The sequence below is a fragment of the Neoarius graeffei genome, chromosome 1, assembly GCF_027579695.1.
Source record: "Neoarius graeffei isolate fNeoGra1 chromosome 1, fNeoGra1.pri, whole genome shotgun sequence".
Classification (NCBI taxonomy): domain Eukaryota; kingdom Metazoa; phylum Chordata; class Actinopteri; order Siluriformes; family Ariidae; genus Neoarius; species Neoarius graeffei.
In genome coordinates this window covers 129,362,012-129,380,760 of record NC_083569.1, presented here as the reverse complement: position 1 = coordinate 129,380,760, position 18,749 = coordinate 129,362,012, and the positions used below count along the sequence as shown (strand labels likewise).

At 43.0% G+C, this 18,749-nt stretch overlaps 1 protein-coding gene across 3 annotated transcripts in view; it reads right to left on the bottom strand.

Annotated features, from left to right (window-relative positions):
• Window positions 1-2,498: 2,498 nt before the first annotated feature.
• LOC132883555 (uncharacterized) overlaps window positions 2,499-18,749 on the bottom strand; it is a 29,410-nt gene continuing 13,159 nt past the window's right edge. For 2 of the 3 annotated variants that reach the window (XM_060917309.1, XM_060917319.1), the window contains exons 2-5: window positions 15,862-15,989; window positions 15,439-15,732; window positions 15,074-15,355; window positions 2,499-6,189 (exon numbers count right to left, since the gene is read on the bottom strand). In XM_060917309.1, coding sequence (XP_060773292.1) covers window positions 6,038-6,189; window positions 15,074-15,355; window positions 15,439-15,732; window positions 15,862-15,922 — 789 coding nt within the window. In that variant the 5' untranslated portion in view covers window positions 15,923-15,989 and the 3' untranslated portion in view covers window positions 2,499-6,037. The remainder of the gene's footprint in view (window positions 6,190-15,073; window positions 15,356-15,438; window positions 15,733-15,861; window positions 15,990-18,749) is intronic. The other variant, XM_060917327.1, reaches the window with a different exon arrangement.

Here is an 18,749-nt window from a genome sequence, read left to right as displayed (position 1 = left end):
ACTAAAAGCATACAGTTCCGCCTTAGAATCTAAAACTATGGCGCCATCTTGGACAGAAGCAACTACAGTGGTAATTCATAAAGAGGGTACAGACCCTACTGAATGCCAGTCTTCTAGACCAGTATCATTGCTGAATGGGGATCTGTGTATACTAACAGCAATTCTGGCTTGGCGAGAGAATCAGATAATCACCCAAATGATCCACCCTGATCAGACCGGATTCATCACTGGAAGGTACTATGGAGATGATGTGTGACGGCTATTAAACATCTCATCAAAAAGATAAGAAATCAGAGTCAGTGATCATATCCCTAGATGCTCCATCAAATGCCTTTTGAGCATCGTGGCAATACTTATTTCAAACATTAAAATGATTTAGATTTGGTCCCAACTTTATAAATTGAATGCAGACACTTTATTCACCCCCACAGGTGTCTGTCAAAGTTAATGGTTGCAGATGAGGGAGATTCACACTAGAACGAGGATGCAGACAGGCTTGCTCTCCGTCACCTCTGCTGTTCGCTATTAGCATTGAACTATTGGCTCAGCTCAGAGATGATCACAACATAAAAGGGATTGGAATAAACAGAGCGGAGCCCAAAATATCACTGTATGCAGACGATGTATGATTGTATTTAACAGAACTCACATCAACAATATCATATTTAAAGGGGCTCACTTCTTGGTCTGGGTATTATTCAGAATATCAGGTAAATGTGGATAAAACCGAGGCTATGGATGTGAACGGTACAATTTCAGGAAGTGTTAAACTACAGAGCGGATTCAAATGGCCTAGAGAAGGTATTAAATATCTTGGTATTTACATCCCTCCATCTCTACATAATCTATATCATGCAAATTATATTAAATAATCCGATGCATCGGTAATGATTTGAAACGATGGTCCGTGCTCCCTCTCTCTCTGCTCGGCCGTATTGAAAGTATCCGTATGAATGTTCTGCCCACACTATTTATTTCAGATGCTACCTGTGGAAATTCCAGAATCAACCTTTGATAATCTGGACAAAATAATATAGAAATTTATATGGCAAAAAAGCGCCCTAGAATTAGATTTAAAACCTTAGTTACCTAAACTAGATGGAGGCCTTAAACTCCCAAACTTAAAATATTATTTCTGGGCCACACAAATGAAGCCTTTGATAGCGTGGATTCAGAATGGGGCACACACGCTCAAATATTGAGAAAAAGACGTGCCCAGAGCCTTTACGAATCTTACCTTTTCTGGATATCCCTGTGAAAGAAATGGCAGTCTGGACAAAAACCACTCTAAAAATCTGGAAGAAAATACAGTCAGCTTTTGGGTTCCTGACGCGAATCTCATCACTAACAAGCGCTGGATTTATGAAGACCTTCACACCTAACAACTTAGATATTGGGTTTAGAAAGTGGTCGGATCATAGACTAGCCCATCTGCACCAGTTAGTGAAGGAGGACAATCTTAAGACATTTGAACAGATGAAAAATGAGTTTGATCTCCCTAAGACAGATTTTTTTTTAAAGATATTTACAGTTAAGAACCTTTCTGACAACACACAAGGAGTGGGGAAAACTTCTCAGACCGACCCCCATAGAAAGGTTTTTAATAGAAATACAAACGGGCAATGGAGATAAGAAAATGAGTAAATTACATCATATTTTCTCTCTGAATGTGCATAATTCCCTGCAGATAAAGCAGAGATGGGAGGCGGAAATAAACAAGGATATACCAAAGGATACCTGGAAGGTGATGTGCACTGAAGCACACCTTGTCACAAACTCAAACACTTGGACGGATTTCAAATGGAAAATAAATCACCAGATTTTTCAGAACACCAGAAATAACAGCCAAGATGAGCCCAACCAGTGTTGTAGTCGAGTCACTAAACCTCGAGTCCAAGTCCAGTCTCAAGTCCCCGGTGTTCAAGTCCGAGTCAAGTCCAAGTCATTAAAGAAAAGTTCGAGTGGAGTCCACTGTTGATCTGAGTCGAGTCCGTGAACAAGACTCCAACCATTCTATTTGACGGTGGCTGTTGCTACCTTCATGTAGGTATATCAGGTGAAAATTCTAATTCAATCCAAATCACTTGAAACTGCTCACTGAATTCAGAAATTATTGCAGAACAGACTTTTTACAGAATTAAAATGTTTATCTGTTCTTGAGATATTACAAATCAAAGAATGAAAAAACGGCTTAATCTTTAGAAAACTGCCGTAATATTCTGTTTGAGGATCACATGGTCCAAAATGGGCCTCATTAACCAATCAGATCAAAGGTTTTTTCCTTAATAACTTATTTTCCAAGATAATTACATGGAAATTGGCAGGGACACAGATGGTTCTCCACTGAATACAACTTTATAAAAAAAATTACTAAAAGCAAGTTATGCAAATTAGTATTTAATAAGTATCACTTATGCTAATAAGGTAAAAACATTAAATTGGTCCACTCTCCTTCAAAGTTTCACCAAATGGCTTTATTTGTGAAATATAAAGCTGATCTTAACTCATTTATACATCACAAAGCAGGAAAAATCAATGTTAATTACAAATACAGTTATAAAATATGCATTTAAAAAAATTATCAAAAATTAAAAAAAGTAATAAAAGATCTCTAATCCCCTCTTTGTGCTCTGTAGGCCTTTGTATTTCTCAGTAGGGCCGACTAGTGTTTATATGAAAGAATATAAATGATTATTTTGATTAATATTCACAGCTTTCAATGCGAACTTGGAAAAAACCTGTCTGATCCACATCCAATAAACAACTCACATTAGCTGAACTGAAACTGACGCTCATGTTTCTGACTTCCGGTTTTTTAAAAATATCATTCCAACCAATAAGATCTCAATATTTTATCAAAACAAGTCCAGTTATATTCTAAAATAGTTATTTATTTACAGGAATCAGTTTGATTTGAAAAAATAAGTAGGGAAAGCTCTGAAAACTCACTTCAAAGTCAGCCGTGAATCAGAACATCAAAACTAGCAGAGGGAATTTTACTGAATCCTTCATCAGAAACAGTGAGAGCGAGGGGGGGGAAGCGCCTGACCTCTTTCCCGTCACTCAAAAAGCAAAAGGACCGTGTGGCAGCGGGGGCGTGGTCAAGTGCCGGTCTGTGACAGGAGGGTGGAGCCGGGGAAGGTGAGTGGCAGAATCGCGACACCTGAGGATAATTAACCTGTGTTTGTGTGTGTGTTTTCCCAGTAACCGCTCCCTATTTAAGGAGACAGAGAGAGAGGAGAGGGGGCGCAACCCGGGACCAGACGAGTGTGTGTGTGAATGAATGAGATTACTGAAACTGAAAAGTTATAAAAATAAAAACGTTGTCCTGCCGTCCTCTGTGCTCCACCCACACTCGATACGCGCTACAGACCAGTATTTTCCCAATGTCCCGCGATTAGAGTTTTTACTCTGTTATACTGACAGAGTTCTGGGTTCGAGCCCCGTGGCCGGCGAGGGCCTTTCTGTGCAGAGTTTGCATGTTCTCCCCGTGTCTGCGTGGGTTTCCTCCGGGTGGTCCGGTTTCCCCCACAGTCCAAAGACATGCAGGTTAGGTTAATATGGGACGGCCCTGGGCTGAGGTGCCCTTGAGCGAGGCACAGAACTCCCGACTGCTCCCCGGGCGCTGTTAGCATGGCTGCCCACTGCTCTGGGTGTGTGTGTGTGTGCTCATTGCTCACGTGTGCGCATGTGTGTTTTTCACTCCTTCAGATGGGTTAAATGCAGAGAGGAAATTTCACGTGTGTGTGATGAATAAAGTTGTGCTTCTTTGACTTCAACCTGTCGTTACTGAACAGATCTTAACCAGATATTATCTCTGCTTTCCACAGAAATGTAAGATTTTTAATGAGAGTATTCACGATAGAAGATATTCAAGAGTTAAGCAACGGCAGATTTGGAAACTTTGACGAACGTCTGCATGGATAATTTTCACAGCACGGCCAGCGAGCGTCTGATACGACTAGTTTATTTGAATCTGTTTACGGTAAGCGCGCAAGAATCCACTTCGTGTACGTGCGTGAGGATCCGGAGCACGCCTAAGAGTCGATCTGATGCACGTGCCAAGGCGCACAGGTACGAGACTCTTGCACCAAATTCGTACAAAAATTAGTGTAGTTATAAAATATCTTATGCCAAATTATTATGGCATGTTACAAAAAATAAAGAAAAAATCAGAGTCTTCGTCTCCAATTTACGAGTTCAAATGCAGTTAATGCACAAGTTCGAGTCATCAGTGCTCAAGCCCAAGTTGAGTCACGAGTCCTTAAAATTAGGGCACAAGTCGGACTCGAGTACTACAAGCCTGAGCCCAACACATCCCAGTTCATGCTGGAGGAACTGTGGAGCACAGACTGCCAATCACACTCATGTATTCTGGCTGTGCCCTAAACTTGGTTTATTCTGGAGAGAAATATTTGATACTCTCAAACAGGTTTTCAAACAGGATATCCCACAAAGCCCTACAGGGGCATTATTGGGAGCAACACCCAAAGGTATGGACAGGAGGGCCAATAAATACCTCTTAAATATACGGCTCACAGCAGCACTAAAACGTAGAACTATTAGATGGTTGAAATCGGATCCTCCCACATATAACCAATGGATCCAAAAAGTATGGGACCGAGATCAGATGGAGCAAATAACAGACTCATTAAGACTCCAAAGATCCACTTTTACTAAACGATGGAGTCCTGTTATACCTTTATTAATCCAATGAGACTTCGGCCCTCCTGCTTGTTTTACCTACTTAGATTTTCGGTGTGTACACTGTACGTACTCATACCACCTCTTCTAACAGCAGATACTGCACTGGTATTTTTGCCGAGGCGATTATACTGCGGAGTGGTTTGTTCTCTCGCTCCCTTTTTTCTTTTCTCTTCATGGGCAGATTTGGATGAATTCGTTGTTTTGTCTGTGTGCACATACATGCAGATGTAATTATACGTGTATATGCATGCATGTGTGTGTATGTACTTAAATAAGTGGACACCCTCCCTTTCCATTTTTTATATATTTTTTTCTTGTTGTGCCCTGATTAATACTTGAATGTGTGTAAAAAGTTTATATACAGCTGCGAAATGGAAAAGAAAGTAATTGTATGAAAATGTGTGTTGTGTTGTTGATGAAACTAAATAAAGTTAAAAAAAAAAAAGGTTATACATTTCTCACCCATCAGGACATGTGATTCCCCCCACATAAAATAAAAATAATACTAAATCATAAAAACATTTATATAGCACCTCTCAAACTCAAGGTCACTTTACATAGGTCAAAGAAAAAACACCCCCCCCCCCAAAAAAAATAAAACAACCACGTGTTACACATTTCTCCCCCATCAGGACATGAGATTCCCCTCATATGATAAGAGCTTGTTAAAAGCAACAAGACAAGAAATGTCATGAATCTTAAATTTTTTTTTTAAGACTCATTTTTTTTAATGATACAAGACAAGAAAACATGCATGTCTTGTACCTTTAAAAAAAAACACCCAGGAAACCAATGTTGGCCACCCCCATCTCTTTCAGAAGCACAGAAAGCTCGGGGAGAGGGGATAACTGCTCTGCATACTGAGAAATCAAAACCCAAAACTCCTTTCCCTCAAGCCAGAGCTTGTGCTTTAACCAGCAGGCTAGCATTAGCTGGAAAACATGCTTGACTGGCTCTGTGCCACGTTCAACGCTGCAGTAATGTCCACGTTATTCAGGAACAGGCGATAAGGTCGAATATACAAACACATTCCTGCAGGTTAAGAACAGAGGTCACACCGCTAACAGAGGGAGCTCACCAGCTAACGCTAGCGAAAAGAAAAGTTATTTTTGAAGGAGAGAAAGGTTTGTCTTTTCCCCAAATCAGTAACCGTGACAGTCTCACTGATCTGCATCGACAAATAAACTGTTCAACACTAACAGACTGAGAAAATGGCAAGAACAGCAGCAGATTATTACACACTCAGACTGACAAACATCTACTGGTTACCCCACACACACTCATCTGAGTGATCACCTCATGGGGCCAAATGACTCAGTTACACGCATTCCTAACTTCTCTGTCGTCGTCTTTGCATCCACCGGATTACACGCTTCACGTGCGGTGTTAGACCAATCACCGATACCACCACCCACACCACCGACATCACCACCGCCAGTAAAATCACCCACACTGGTATCCCACCACGCTTTGGTCCTGGAGCTGAAACACACAGAAAACATGTCACTAGAGTTAGTATCAGAGCTGCAACAACTAATCCAGTAAGCTGCCCATTTTTAAAGACATCATTCACATCACCAACAAAAATGTGTTAAAAGACACGGCACAGGTATCTGTTTGTGTGTGACATCACTGTGCAGTGATACAAGTGGGTTTTATAAAAATTGTCATTGTTTAGGTCTTCATGGTTCAGCATAAACCTGAAAACGAGAGCAAGTCATGCTTCCTGTGAAGTGGCATTGGCCATGTGATGATGCTCTCCATCCCTGTGGTGGATTTGGGCAGGGCATCATCTTGTTGGGAGCAGCACGGGGCACCAACCCAAAATAAATGAATAAAAAAAAAATCCAAGTATTGAGATTTGCACGGTCGGTTTTCAGTCGATCATTTGCACATCAGTGATATCCTGTCACCGTGTAGATCAATGAGCCTTCCAGAGTGGCACCATGATTCTAGTTTGATCTGGGCAGCCAGAATACTTCCTGGTCTCCCACTCAGAAGTACGAGATGGGGAGGGGAGTTAGGTTTAAACTTTGACCTCTGGTCTCCCCAATGGAAGCCCGAGGTAGGGGGACCGGGGGGAATCTATTAAATAGTGCACAGTGTACTAATGCTGAGTAAAATCAGGTCACACAATAAATGTGGATAAAAGCAAATAAGCCAGTTCATCAATTAGTGTCGTCTCTCTTCACGTGTCGTCTTTCCCTTTTCTCCCAATAAGAGAGCTTTCTCTTCTCATCTATTTTGTGGCTAACGTATGCGATTAGCCCCCACCACGCTGGTCTATCAACCACTGCATCACTCCATGAATCTAATACACCATCATGCTTTAGGATGTCTTTCCAAGGTGTCTTTATATCTTAGAAGAGGGCAACCGACTCTCCTGGAGCCCTCTTCCAGAACACCATAGAGAAGTGTCTTCACCAGCCGCTCATCTGGCATGGATGATACATGGCCCATCCAACGAAGCCTGTTCTGGATGAGAATGATCTCGATAATCGGTGGTGTTGGCACAATTCAGTACTTTGTCGTTTGTAATGTAGTGGTCCCATTTGATTTTGAGTATAGATCTCAAATGCCATTGTTGGACAGTCCTGAGAAGCCTGATGTGGTGACGATATATGGTCCAGGTCTCACTTCCGTATATCATTAGTGGGATGACACTGATTGTATACCTTGAGCTTTGCTGCAATGGTCAGGTCCCTACAGTCGAAAACCCTGTCCCTTAGCCTTCCCGTTGTACGTGAGGCAGCCTGAATGAGTGCACTAATTTCTGCGTCTAACTTGCAATCTTTGGTGACCTAACTACCAAGATGTTTGAAGTGGTCTCCTCTCTTCAACTTGTGTCCATCATTGTAGAAATCAACCTGTTCACCGACGCTCATGGTTTCTGTCTTGATGTTAATCTGGAGGCCCATTTTCTTTGACAAATTGCTGTAGACAGACAACAAAAGCTGTACAGCTATGCCATCATTGGTAAAAATATTGCAATGTCGTCCAGGTACTGGACTTCTCTGATGTAACTGGTGAGAGTCTTGGTCGTGGATTTCAGGCGTCGCAGGTCAAATAAATCCGTCATATCTGAAACGGATTTTGATGCTGAATTGAGGACCTACAGTGGTGCTTGAAAGTTTGTGAACCCTTTAGAATTTTCTATAATTCTGCATAAATAGGACCTAAAAACAACATCAGATTTTCACACAAGTCCTAAAAGTAGATAAAGAGAACCCAGTTAAACAAATGAGACAAAAATCTTATACTTGGTCATTTATTGAGGAAAATGATCCAATATTACATATCTTAGTGGCAAAAGTATGTGAACCTCTAGGATCAGCAGTTAATTTGAAGGTGAAATTAGAGTCAGGGGTTTTCAATCAATGGGACGACAATCAGGTGAGTGGGCACCCTGTTTTATTTAAAGAACAGGGATCTATCAAAGTCTGATCTTCACAACACATGTTTGTGGAAGTGTATCATGGCATGAACAAAGGAGATTTCTGAGGACCTTAGAAAAAGCGTTGTTGATGCTCATCAGGCTGGAAAAGGTTACAAAACCATCTCTAAAGAGTTTGGACTCCACCAATCCACAGTCAGACAGATTGTGTACAAATGGAGGAAATTCAAGACCATTGTTACCCTCCCCAGGAGTGGTCGACCAACAAAGATCACTCCAAGAGCAAGGCATGTAATAACCGGCGAGGTCACAAAGGACCCCGGGGTAACTTCTAAGCAGCTGAAGGCCTCTCTCACAATGGCTAAATGTTCATGAGTCCACCATCAGGAGAACACTGAACAACAATGGTGTGCATGGCAGGGTTGCAAGGAGAAAGCCACTGCTCTCCGAAAAGAACACTGCTGCTCATCTGCAGTTTGCTAAAGATCACGTGGACAAGCCAGAAGGCGAATGGAAAAATGTTTTGTGGACGGAGGAGACCAAAATAGAAATTTTTGGCTTAAATGAGAAGCACTATGTTTGGAGAAAGGAAAAACACTGCATTCCAGCATAAGAACTTTATCCCATCTGTGAAACATGGTGGTGGTAGTATCATGGTTTGGGCCTGTTTTGCTGCATCTGGGCCAGGACGGCTTGCCATCGTTGATGGAACAATGAATTCTGAATTATACCAGCGAATTCTAAAGGAAAATGTCAGGACATCTGTCCATGAACTGAATCTCAAGAGAAGGTGGGTCATACAGCAAGACAGCGACCCTAAGCACACAAGTCATTCTACCAAAGAATGGTTAAAGAAGAATAAAGTGAATGTTTTGGAATGGCCAAGTCGAAGTCCTGACCTTAATCCAATGGAAATGTTGTGGAAGGACCTGAAGCGAGCAGTTCATGTGAGGAAACCCATCAACATCCCAGAATTGAAGTTGTTCTGTATGGAGGAACAGGCTAAAATTCCTCCAAGCTGGTGTGCAGGACTGATCAACAGTTACCGCAAATGTTTAGTTGCAGTTATTGCTGCATGGGGGGTGGGGGGTGTCACACCAGTTACTGAAAGCAAAAGGTTCACAGATATGTAATATTGGATCATTTTCCTCAATAAATAAATGACCAAGTACAATATTTTTGTCTCATTTGTTTAAGTGGGTTCTCTTTATCTACTTTTAGGACTCATATGAAAATCTGATATTGTTTTAGGTCATATTTATGCAGAACTATAGTACAGCATGATGGTGGCGTATAGTCCAAACAGAACTGGAGCAAGCTTATAGCCCTGCTTGACACCACTGCTTTATTCAATTGGCTTGGACAGTTCTCCATCAATATGCAATCTAGCATGCACTACAGAGTAGTCATGAACAAACTTGGGAGGGCATCCAAGCTTACTCAGGACGTTGAAGAGGAGCTCTCGATTTCATCCATCCATTATCTGCAACCGCTTATCCTGTACAGGGTCGCAGGCAAGCTGGAGCCTATCCCAGCTGACTATGGGCTAGAGGCAGGGTACACCCTGGACAAGTCGCCAGGTCATCGCAAGGCTAACACATAGAGACAAACAACCATTCGCACCTACGGTCGATTTAGAGCCACCAGTTAACCTAACGGGCATGTCTTTGGACTGTGGGGGAAACCGGAGCACCCAGAGGAAACCCACGCAGACACAGGAAGAACATGCAAACTCTGCACAGAAAGGCTCCCGTCAGCTGCAGGGCTCGAATTCAGGACCTTCTTGCTGTGAGGTGACAGTGCAAACCACTACACCACCGTGCTGCCCTGAGCTCTCGATTCACGCAATCAAATGCTTTAGTGAAGTCAATAAAGGCAATGTGCAGATTCTGACATTGTTCTCTACACTTTTTCATAATTTGGCACAAGATGAAGATGCCATTGATTGTGCTTCGACCTTCTCTGTAGCCAGACTGAGATTCAGGATAAACTAGCTCCGCAAGTCATTGAAGACACTCTACCATGTCAGAGAATACCTAGCCAACCACACTGAGCAAAGATATGCCACGGTAGTTGCCACAGTGACTGTGATCACCCTTTTTTAAGTAGAATGCAGATAATGGCATCAATCATGTCTGCTGGCAGATTTACTGATGTCCAAAAACAGATTGAAGATAGTGAACAAGAATGATATCAGAGGAGAATCTGAATCTCTCCATCTTGGTCATCAAACCAGTCTTCGCTCCTTTTCTTTTTCTTACCAAAAAGATGCTTGGTTGCACTTTGAAGCACCTCTTTCAGATGGTCCCATGATTCTTCACAATCTTGGAGTTTCTCATCCAGAAACCTCTCCAATTTCTCTTTCCGCTCTGCATTCATTGTTGTGTCTAACCTTGGTGGAGGTCTCATCCCTTTCCTCTTCTTGACCACTATCGAACATTTGCATGTAAGGAGCTTGTGGTCTGTGAAGCAGTCAGCTGTGGGATTGATCTTTATGATGTTGATAAAGTTCTCGACTTCTTTGTCGGCAAGCACGTGATCAATTTGATGCCAATGTTTGGATCACGTATGAAGCACGATCCAGACAAAAGAAGAGCAGTGCAAGAGATGAAGGAGCCAATGACTGAGTGAGCTAAGGCGCTTCTTAGGGATGGTAAATCAGTTGGGGAAGTTCATCATGATGGTGTTTGAATCCATCAAACAAAGCTGAGCTGATTGAGTTTTTATACCAGGAGTGGTATAAAGTCACTCAAGAGCAACGTGAAAGACTGGTGGGGAGCATGTTAACACGCATGAAAGCTGTGATTAAATCTCAGGGTTATTCCATCAAATATTGATTTCTGAACTCATCCCAAGCAAGGGACTTCAACCATGCAGATTTAAAAGAGTTCTTCCGAAATTTCATCAACACATCAGGTGTGCAACCGGGAGGGGGGGGGGGGGGGGGACACTTTGGACAAAGCCTACTCAAACACCACGAATGGATACAAGACCACACCACTACCTCACTTAGGACAGTCAGACCACCTATCCATACTCCTAACCGCTGCATACACCCCCTAAGGAAGAAAGCTCCACCCACCACCAAAACTGTCAAAACATGGCCTGAAGGAGCAATCTCACAGCTCCAGGACTGCTCTCAAAGAACGAATTGGGACATTTTTGAGGATCATGACCTAGAAGAGTACACATCAGCAGTGCTTTGTTACATCAACAACTGTGTTGACAGTCTCACTGTTGACAAACATATCCGGATACACTTCAACCAGAAACCCTAGATGATGGACTTGGTCAGAACTCTCCTGAAGGTTTGCAATTCTGCATTTAAATCTGAGGACAAAGCCTCAAACAAAGCTGAGCTGACAGACAGCACAGCCAAGGCCAACCTCAAGAGAGCCATCAAAGGTGCAAAAGCTGAGTATGGGAAAAAGATTGAGGAGCATTTTGCTTACAACGACCCACAGAGACTATGGCCCTGTCCACACGGCAACGGATTCAGGTGAATCTGATAAAATTGTTTATCGTTTCGGCCTGGCGTCCACACGGCACCAGCGTTTTGGGTGCCCCAAAACGAAATCTTTTGAGAACGGGTTCCAGAGTGGAAAAATCTGGCAACGGCGCCGTTGCGAAGTCATCTGGATGAGTAGAACGGATTTGTTTACGATGACATCACAACCACATGACTGTGAGTGCTTAACGCTGGGTAGAAGTGTAATGAACTCGATGCGAGTTGTCAACAAATCAAACAATCCCGCCAGCAAAAATAGGGAAAAAAAGGAGCGATCTCACCTCTTCAGATGTTGGTTTAAGTCCGACAATACATTCCACAAAAAGGGCGTAGAAGAACAAAGTAATCCATCAACGTGTAGCATTCAATTTATTCCGGACCATTAAAGAATTCTGGAGGATATCAGAATGTTGGCGTACCGGCTTCCATCTACCCCCATTCATTCCTCTTTCCGCGTCTCCATTCAAAAAATGAGCACGTGATTTAAAGGGACTATATCCATAGGATAGGGAGTGAGAAGGTGTGCGCGTGTGACAGTGACAGGGAAGAAGCTAGGCTCATGCTCGCCCTGAATTTCTCTTAAAGTGAAGGCAGAAGAACGTTCAGCACCTGGCCAGGCTTTCTATGTATTAATTTACATAGACGTTTTAATATGAAATATAAATAAGTGTCTTAGACAATAGATACTATTTTACGCTACCAATTAATAATCAAAACTTTATGTGGCTGATGCTACAGAAGAAGGGGTTTATGCGCATGCATCCTGCTTGTTCTATTGTTCTGGTGTCTCCGATGGGACCGTCTTACAGCGCACGTAGCGGTGTGGCATGTGTCTTGCATTGTTTTCAGCAAGCGTTGCGTTGCCATATGTACCTGATATTTTACTGATCCGTTGCCCATGTGGATGCAATATTTAAAAAAAAATCTCGTTGCCGTTGTTGTGTGGATGTAGCCTATAGTAGGGGATCCAGCACATCAATTACAAAAACAGCAATCACAGGACTGTTGAGGTGAACGACGCATTGGCAAAGGAGCTTAACTGCTTCTTTGCCTGCTTTGAAGTAAGAATAGCAGAGGCAGCAGACATTACAACCACTCCCACTTACAACAGTCACACACTCCATGTACAAGAGCACGAAGTGAGGCATGTGCTCATAGCTGTCAACCCCAGGAAGGCTGCAGGACCAGATGGAGTGACAGGAAGAGTACTGAGAGAATGCGCAGACCAGCTCTCAGCAGTCTTCACAAACATCTTCAACCTGTCCCTGTCCAAGGCCACCATGCCGGCCTGCCTAAAATCAGCAATGATTATCCCAGTACCGAAGAAACCAGTCATCAGTGGCCTCAGTGACTACTGCCCAGTGGCACTCACCCCAATCATCATGAAGTGCTTTGAGAAGCTGGTCCAGCGGCACATCAAAACAAACCTCGCAGCCACCTTCGACCCACACCAGTTCGCCTGCAGATCAAACAGGTCGACTAAGGATGCGATAACCACTGCCCTACACACTGCACTTTGCCACCTCGAACAGCAGGACGACCTTGTGAGGATGCTCTTCATAGACTACAGCTCTGCATTCAATACAGTCATCCCAGACAGACTGATTCCCAAACTGTCTGACCTAGGACTCTCTCAAACCATCTGCCACTGGATCAAGGACTTCACCAACTGCTCCCAGATGGTAAGACTAGGCCCCCACACCTCATCCACTCTCATACTCAGCACTGGAGCCCTACAGGGCTGTGTGCTGAGCCCCCTCCTCTATGCACTTGACAACCACTGCTGCATTCCCACCCACCCTACCAACACAATCATCAAGTTCATGGACGACACAACTGTGGTTGGACTCATCTCAAGAGATGATGAGACAGCCTACAGGGATGATGTCCAGAAACTGACAAGGTGGTGTGAAGAAAACAACCTAGCCCTAAACCCATCAAAAACAAACGAACTCAGACTTCCGAAAACACAACAAGGACTACACTCCATTGCTAATCAGTGGGGTCAGAGTGGAAAGAGTGCCTGCTTTCAAGTTCCTAGGCACACACATTGCAGAGGACCTCACTTGGACCACAAACTCCACAGCGGCAGTGAAAAAGGCACAGCAGTGATTGTACTTCCTGAGGATCCTCATGAAGAACAACCTCCATGAGCAACTGCTCATGACCTTCTACCCTTGCTGACATACTACCCTTGTTATGTGTGCTGACATACTTCATCGCTATGTGGTACACCAGCAGCTCTGTGGCAGACAAGAAAGCCCTTCAAAGAGTCATCGACTCTGCACAGAAGATCATTGGCTGCCCACTGCCCTCTCTAGAGCGACTCTACACCACCCGTTGCCTCAGCAGAGCCACCGACATCTTAAAAGACCCTTCCCACCCTGGACACCAGCTTCTTGAACCACTGCCCTCTGGCAGACGGTTCAGGTCCATTGCATCACGGACAAATAGACGAAAGAACAGCTTTTACCAGAGTGTCATACATGAACTGAACAAAGCCAGTCACCTACGCAAATGGCAGCAGTACGGACAGAAACAGGACTGAACTGTAACACAAACTGTCTACACCTCTACATGCCTACCTCTTACCTAAATAGTATATGTTTTTACAACCACATGCACTTTATTCTCTCGATTATCTTTATTTATTTATATTGATCTTGCTCAACTGCGCAATTATCATGCTGAATTGTGCAACGCACTCACTAATATTGTGCAATAACCCGCTGTATCTTAGGTCACACCCTAGATACATAGAACTACCTTTTATTTAAGCAGTTCTTGTAAAGATATGTTTATCTTGTATAAATTTGTTATCTTTTTTGCTTGAATGTTTATTTTGTACAGATCTGACTCCAGGGCGGCACGGTGGTGTAGTGGTTAGCGCTGTCGCCTCACAGCAAGAAGGTCCTGGGTTCGAGCCCCGGGGCCGGCGAGGGCCTTTCTGTGCGGAGTTTGCATGTTCTCCCCGTGTCCGCGTGGGTTTCCTCCGGGTGCTCCGGTTTCCCCCACAGTCCAAAGACATGCAGGTTAGGTTAACTGGTGACTCTAAATTGACCGTAGGTGTGAATGTGAGTGTGAATGGTTGTCTGTGTCTATGTGTCAGCCCTGTGATGACCTGGCGACTTGTCCAGGGTGTACCCCGCCTTTCGCCCATAGTCAGCTGGGATAGGCTCCAGCTTGCCTGCAACCCTGTAGAAGGATAAAGCGGCTAGAGATAATGAGATGAGATGAGATGAGATCTGACTCCCCCCTCAATACTAAGTGTTTGTATGACTACACCAACTGGATTGTGCGCTTCAATTTCACTGTACTGTATGGTGCAGTGACAATAAAGGAATCTTGAAGTTCAAACATATAACGCCTCTGCTCTGTGCGAGAGACTGATGGTAATAAAAATATCATTTAAAGGAAGACAGTATATTAACTATATATTATAGACAGGACAGTAATCCCCCTACCTTCAACACTGACTGTGTAAACATGAAGGTCTTCCTTCTCCTCCGGATCTCGGACGATGTAAACTCCCCCATCAGTCGACCGGACTCCTCTCAGTCTGAGAACCGTGTTAGTGAGTGATGTTCTCGAGGTGTATTCAGCTGTACAGTGGAGTGAGCTTCTGTCCACACTGCAGATCTGTTTATCTGAATCTCTGTGGTTATAGATCACCTCCACTCGCTCTGATACGTGCAAATCCAGCAGCAGATCTTCACCAGGCTTCAGCTGAACTGATGAGATCAGTCCTGAGAAGAATAAATTAATTGTATGTAAATGTGATCATTTCCATCAGCAGCAGTTGGTCTGTAGAGCAGGTAAAGACACTTACTGTCGATGCTGAGTCGCACATCATTAACGACTTTTCCATCACACCGACACGTGTACGTTTTCCTCTTACTGAAATCAGCTGCAGGGATGGTGAGGGTGAGATTTCCCTTCAGGTACTCATCATGGGACATTTTAAATCCCTCCTCTGACCAGCAGGATGTCTGATTGCACTGAGCCACTACCTGATTGTTACCGAACGGAGTCCATGTGGCCTCACGAGAACAGGTCCGTTCACATGGCAGAGCAGCAGCCTGATTAAACTTCACCCGTACTGTAATAACAGCTGATACAGGTGCTGAAACAGAGAAAATACTTCACACTTAGTGTTTTTAACCCCCCAACACGTACAGGTGAGAGACAACAGTGTAATACAGGAAGCGCACATCCAAATATTACTGTGATATACCGGAGTAAAATCACTTACTAGTGATGGACGTGATCGTGATGACGAAGAGGACACCGCAAAGGACACAGGAGGACGTCATGTCTGAGACGGCACCACCAGCACTTCTTAAGGTTTAGTCAGCAGGGCAGTACTCTGCATATATCACACTGTACGGGTCAGAAACCAACCAGACATTCAGACTCAGCTTCTGCCCAGTCCACACTGGCATTTTTAGCCGTATGGCTAACAAAAATCAGAATAATTGCGTTATAAGGGCATGTATTTCACTAGAGGCACTCTCAGGCTATCACAGTTTCACTGATTAATCAGTTTCAGACTTTACCAAGTATCAGCTGATGTAGGAGAGTACGGAAGCGTATTACTGCCACACGAGAGGGAGGGAAAAAAATCAGTATCCTGCAATAGCATGAAGAGTTTATGACGACAATATATTTTCACTTTATTACATGATAATTCATGTTTGAGGTGTGTGAGGAATAAACTGGGCAAATATTGATAACCATTTCCTTGTTTACATCAGGATTATCTATGTATGACTGTTGAATATTTACAAAAAGGAATTTATGAATGTGTTCTAAATGTAATGTTGAATAAAATTTTCAGGAGAGGAGAGGATTTTTATCTCTGACTATCCAGAAATGATAAACGCTGTGGGATCCAGGTCATCTAGTGTGGAGGTTCACAGATGGGGTCATGTGACGATGGGCTTATACATGGTTTCCTTTGTTGTATGTTTCAGGTTTGTTCAGAATTCAACAGGATGGTGGGGGAAAATCTGATCCTTCTGCCTCCAAGACCTGATCCATAAGTAACTTAATTTGTTGTAAAATGTTGCAGGTCCATCATTAATCATTTCATTTCAAGCCATGAATGAAGACTGTGTGCTGCTAATTTTCAGAATCATTTAATCAGCATTCAGCGTTTCCCAAACTTGAACTTGCATTTTATAGCCAAACAAATTTAAACTAAAATGTGAATATCTGCATTATTGATTTATGACAACATAAACTGAAAGGATTTGACTATAAAAATCAGTAAAAATGGGCTCAACTGAACATCACTCTTGGATTCTCGCGTCTCTTTCCCTGCTGTCACGGTCAGCGAGTGGGAGATGGGGCAATAGGGAGGGCCTTTATTATTATTTTTGCTGTGGCAGTGCCAACAAAAGGGAAGACTTTAATGTTTACTTTTTGAGATTAAAGGACAACACGGGTCATAAATTGACTCAACTGACATAATTTGATCTGTACATCTAAAGCGCTAATGGTTAATGAACTCATCACTGATCAGGAGTTTAAGGCTACATCCACATGACAACGGCAACGAGATTTTTTTTTTTTAATATCGCGTCCACATGGGCAACGGATCAGTACGATTTCAGGTACATATGGCAACGCAACGCTTGCTGAAAACGATGCAATACACATGCCACACCACTACGTGCGCTGTAAGACGGTCCCATCGGAGACAATAGAAGAAGTAGACGCATGCGCATAGTTCTTCCCTGTCACTGTTGGATGGAGACGCGGAAAGAGGAATGAACGGGGGTAGATGGAAGCCGCCAACATTCTGATATCCTCCAGAATTCTTTAATGGTCCGGAATAAATTGAATGCTACACGTTGATGGATTACTTTGTTCTTCTACGCCCTTTTTGAGGAATGTATTGTCGGACTTAAACCAACATCTGAAGAGGTGAGATCGATCCTTTTTTTTTCCCTATTTTTGCTGGCGGGATTGTTTAAATATTCACAGTGAAAATATTTTGTAAGTGCGTTTCATGAACCAAGTTATAGGATTTGTTGACAACTCTCATTGAGTTCGTTACACTTCTACCCGGCGTGAAGCACTGACAGTCATGTGGTTGTGACGTCATCATAAACAAATCCGTTCTACTCATCCAGACGACTTCGCAACGGTGCCGTTGCCATATTTTTCCACTCTGGGACCCGTTCTCAAAGATTTCGTGTTGGGGCACGCAAAACACCGGTGCCGTGTGAATGCCAGGCCGAAACAATAAACAATTTTATCAGATTCACCTGAATCCGTTGCCGTGTGGACAGGGCCTAATGTACTTTGTTGAACTGAAACATGGATTAAGTCAAATGAATATATAGCATTAAATGAAGCGAGTCCTCCTGGATACAGTTATATACACCAGCCTCGTCTAACTGGCAGAGGAGGAGGTGTCGCGGTTATTTATAATGATTATCTAGGCATAACACACAAACCTGGTTATAAATTTAATACATTTGAAGTTCTTCATACTAATATAATGTATGTAGCCTTGAAAAATAGGTCGACCCAGTTAATTCCGTTACTTATTATTTACAGGCCCCCGGGGCCATATTCTGAGTTTCTTTCTGAATTTGCAAATTTTCTCTCAGATCTGGTTATTTCCTTAGACAAAGCTTTAGTTGTCGGAGATTTTAATATTCACTTCGATAACCCAGAAGACCCTTTGAAAACAGCGTTTGTGTCCATTTTAGATTCAGTAGGGATTAATCAGAATGTCATAGGACCGACCCATAATGGTGGTCACACCCTTGATCTAATACTAACATTCGGGTTAAACGTAGAAAATATAGTCACACTTCCACAGTCTGAAGTTATCTCAGATCATCATCTCATCTCATTCAAACTATGTCTGAGTAATAATATATGCACCTCACCACGCTACTGTATTAAACGTACATTCACATCAACTACTGCACAGAGCTTTATAAATGATCTCCCAGAGTTATCAACTTTGATTGGGTCACTGTCAGACCCTGCAGAACTTGATCAGGCAACTGAATGCTTAGAGTCAACATTCCGCCATACTTTAGATCAGCGGTCCCCAACCTTTTTTGCGGCATGGACCGGTTTGATGTCAGGCAATATTTTCACGGACCAGCCTTTAAGGTG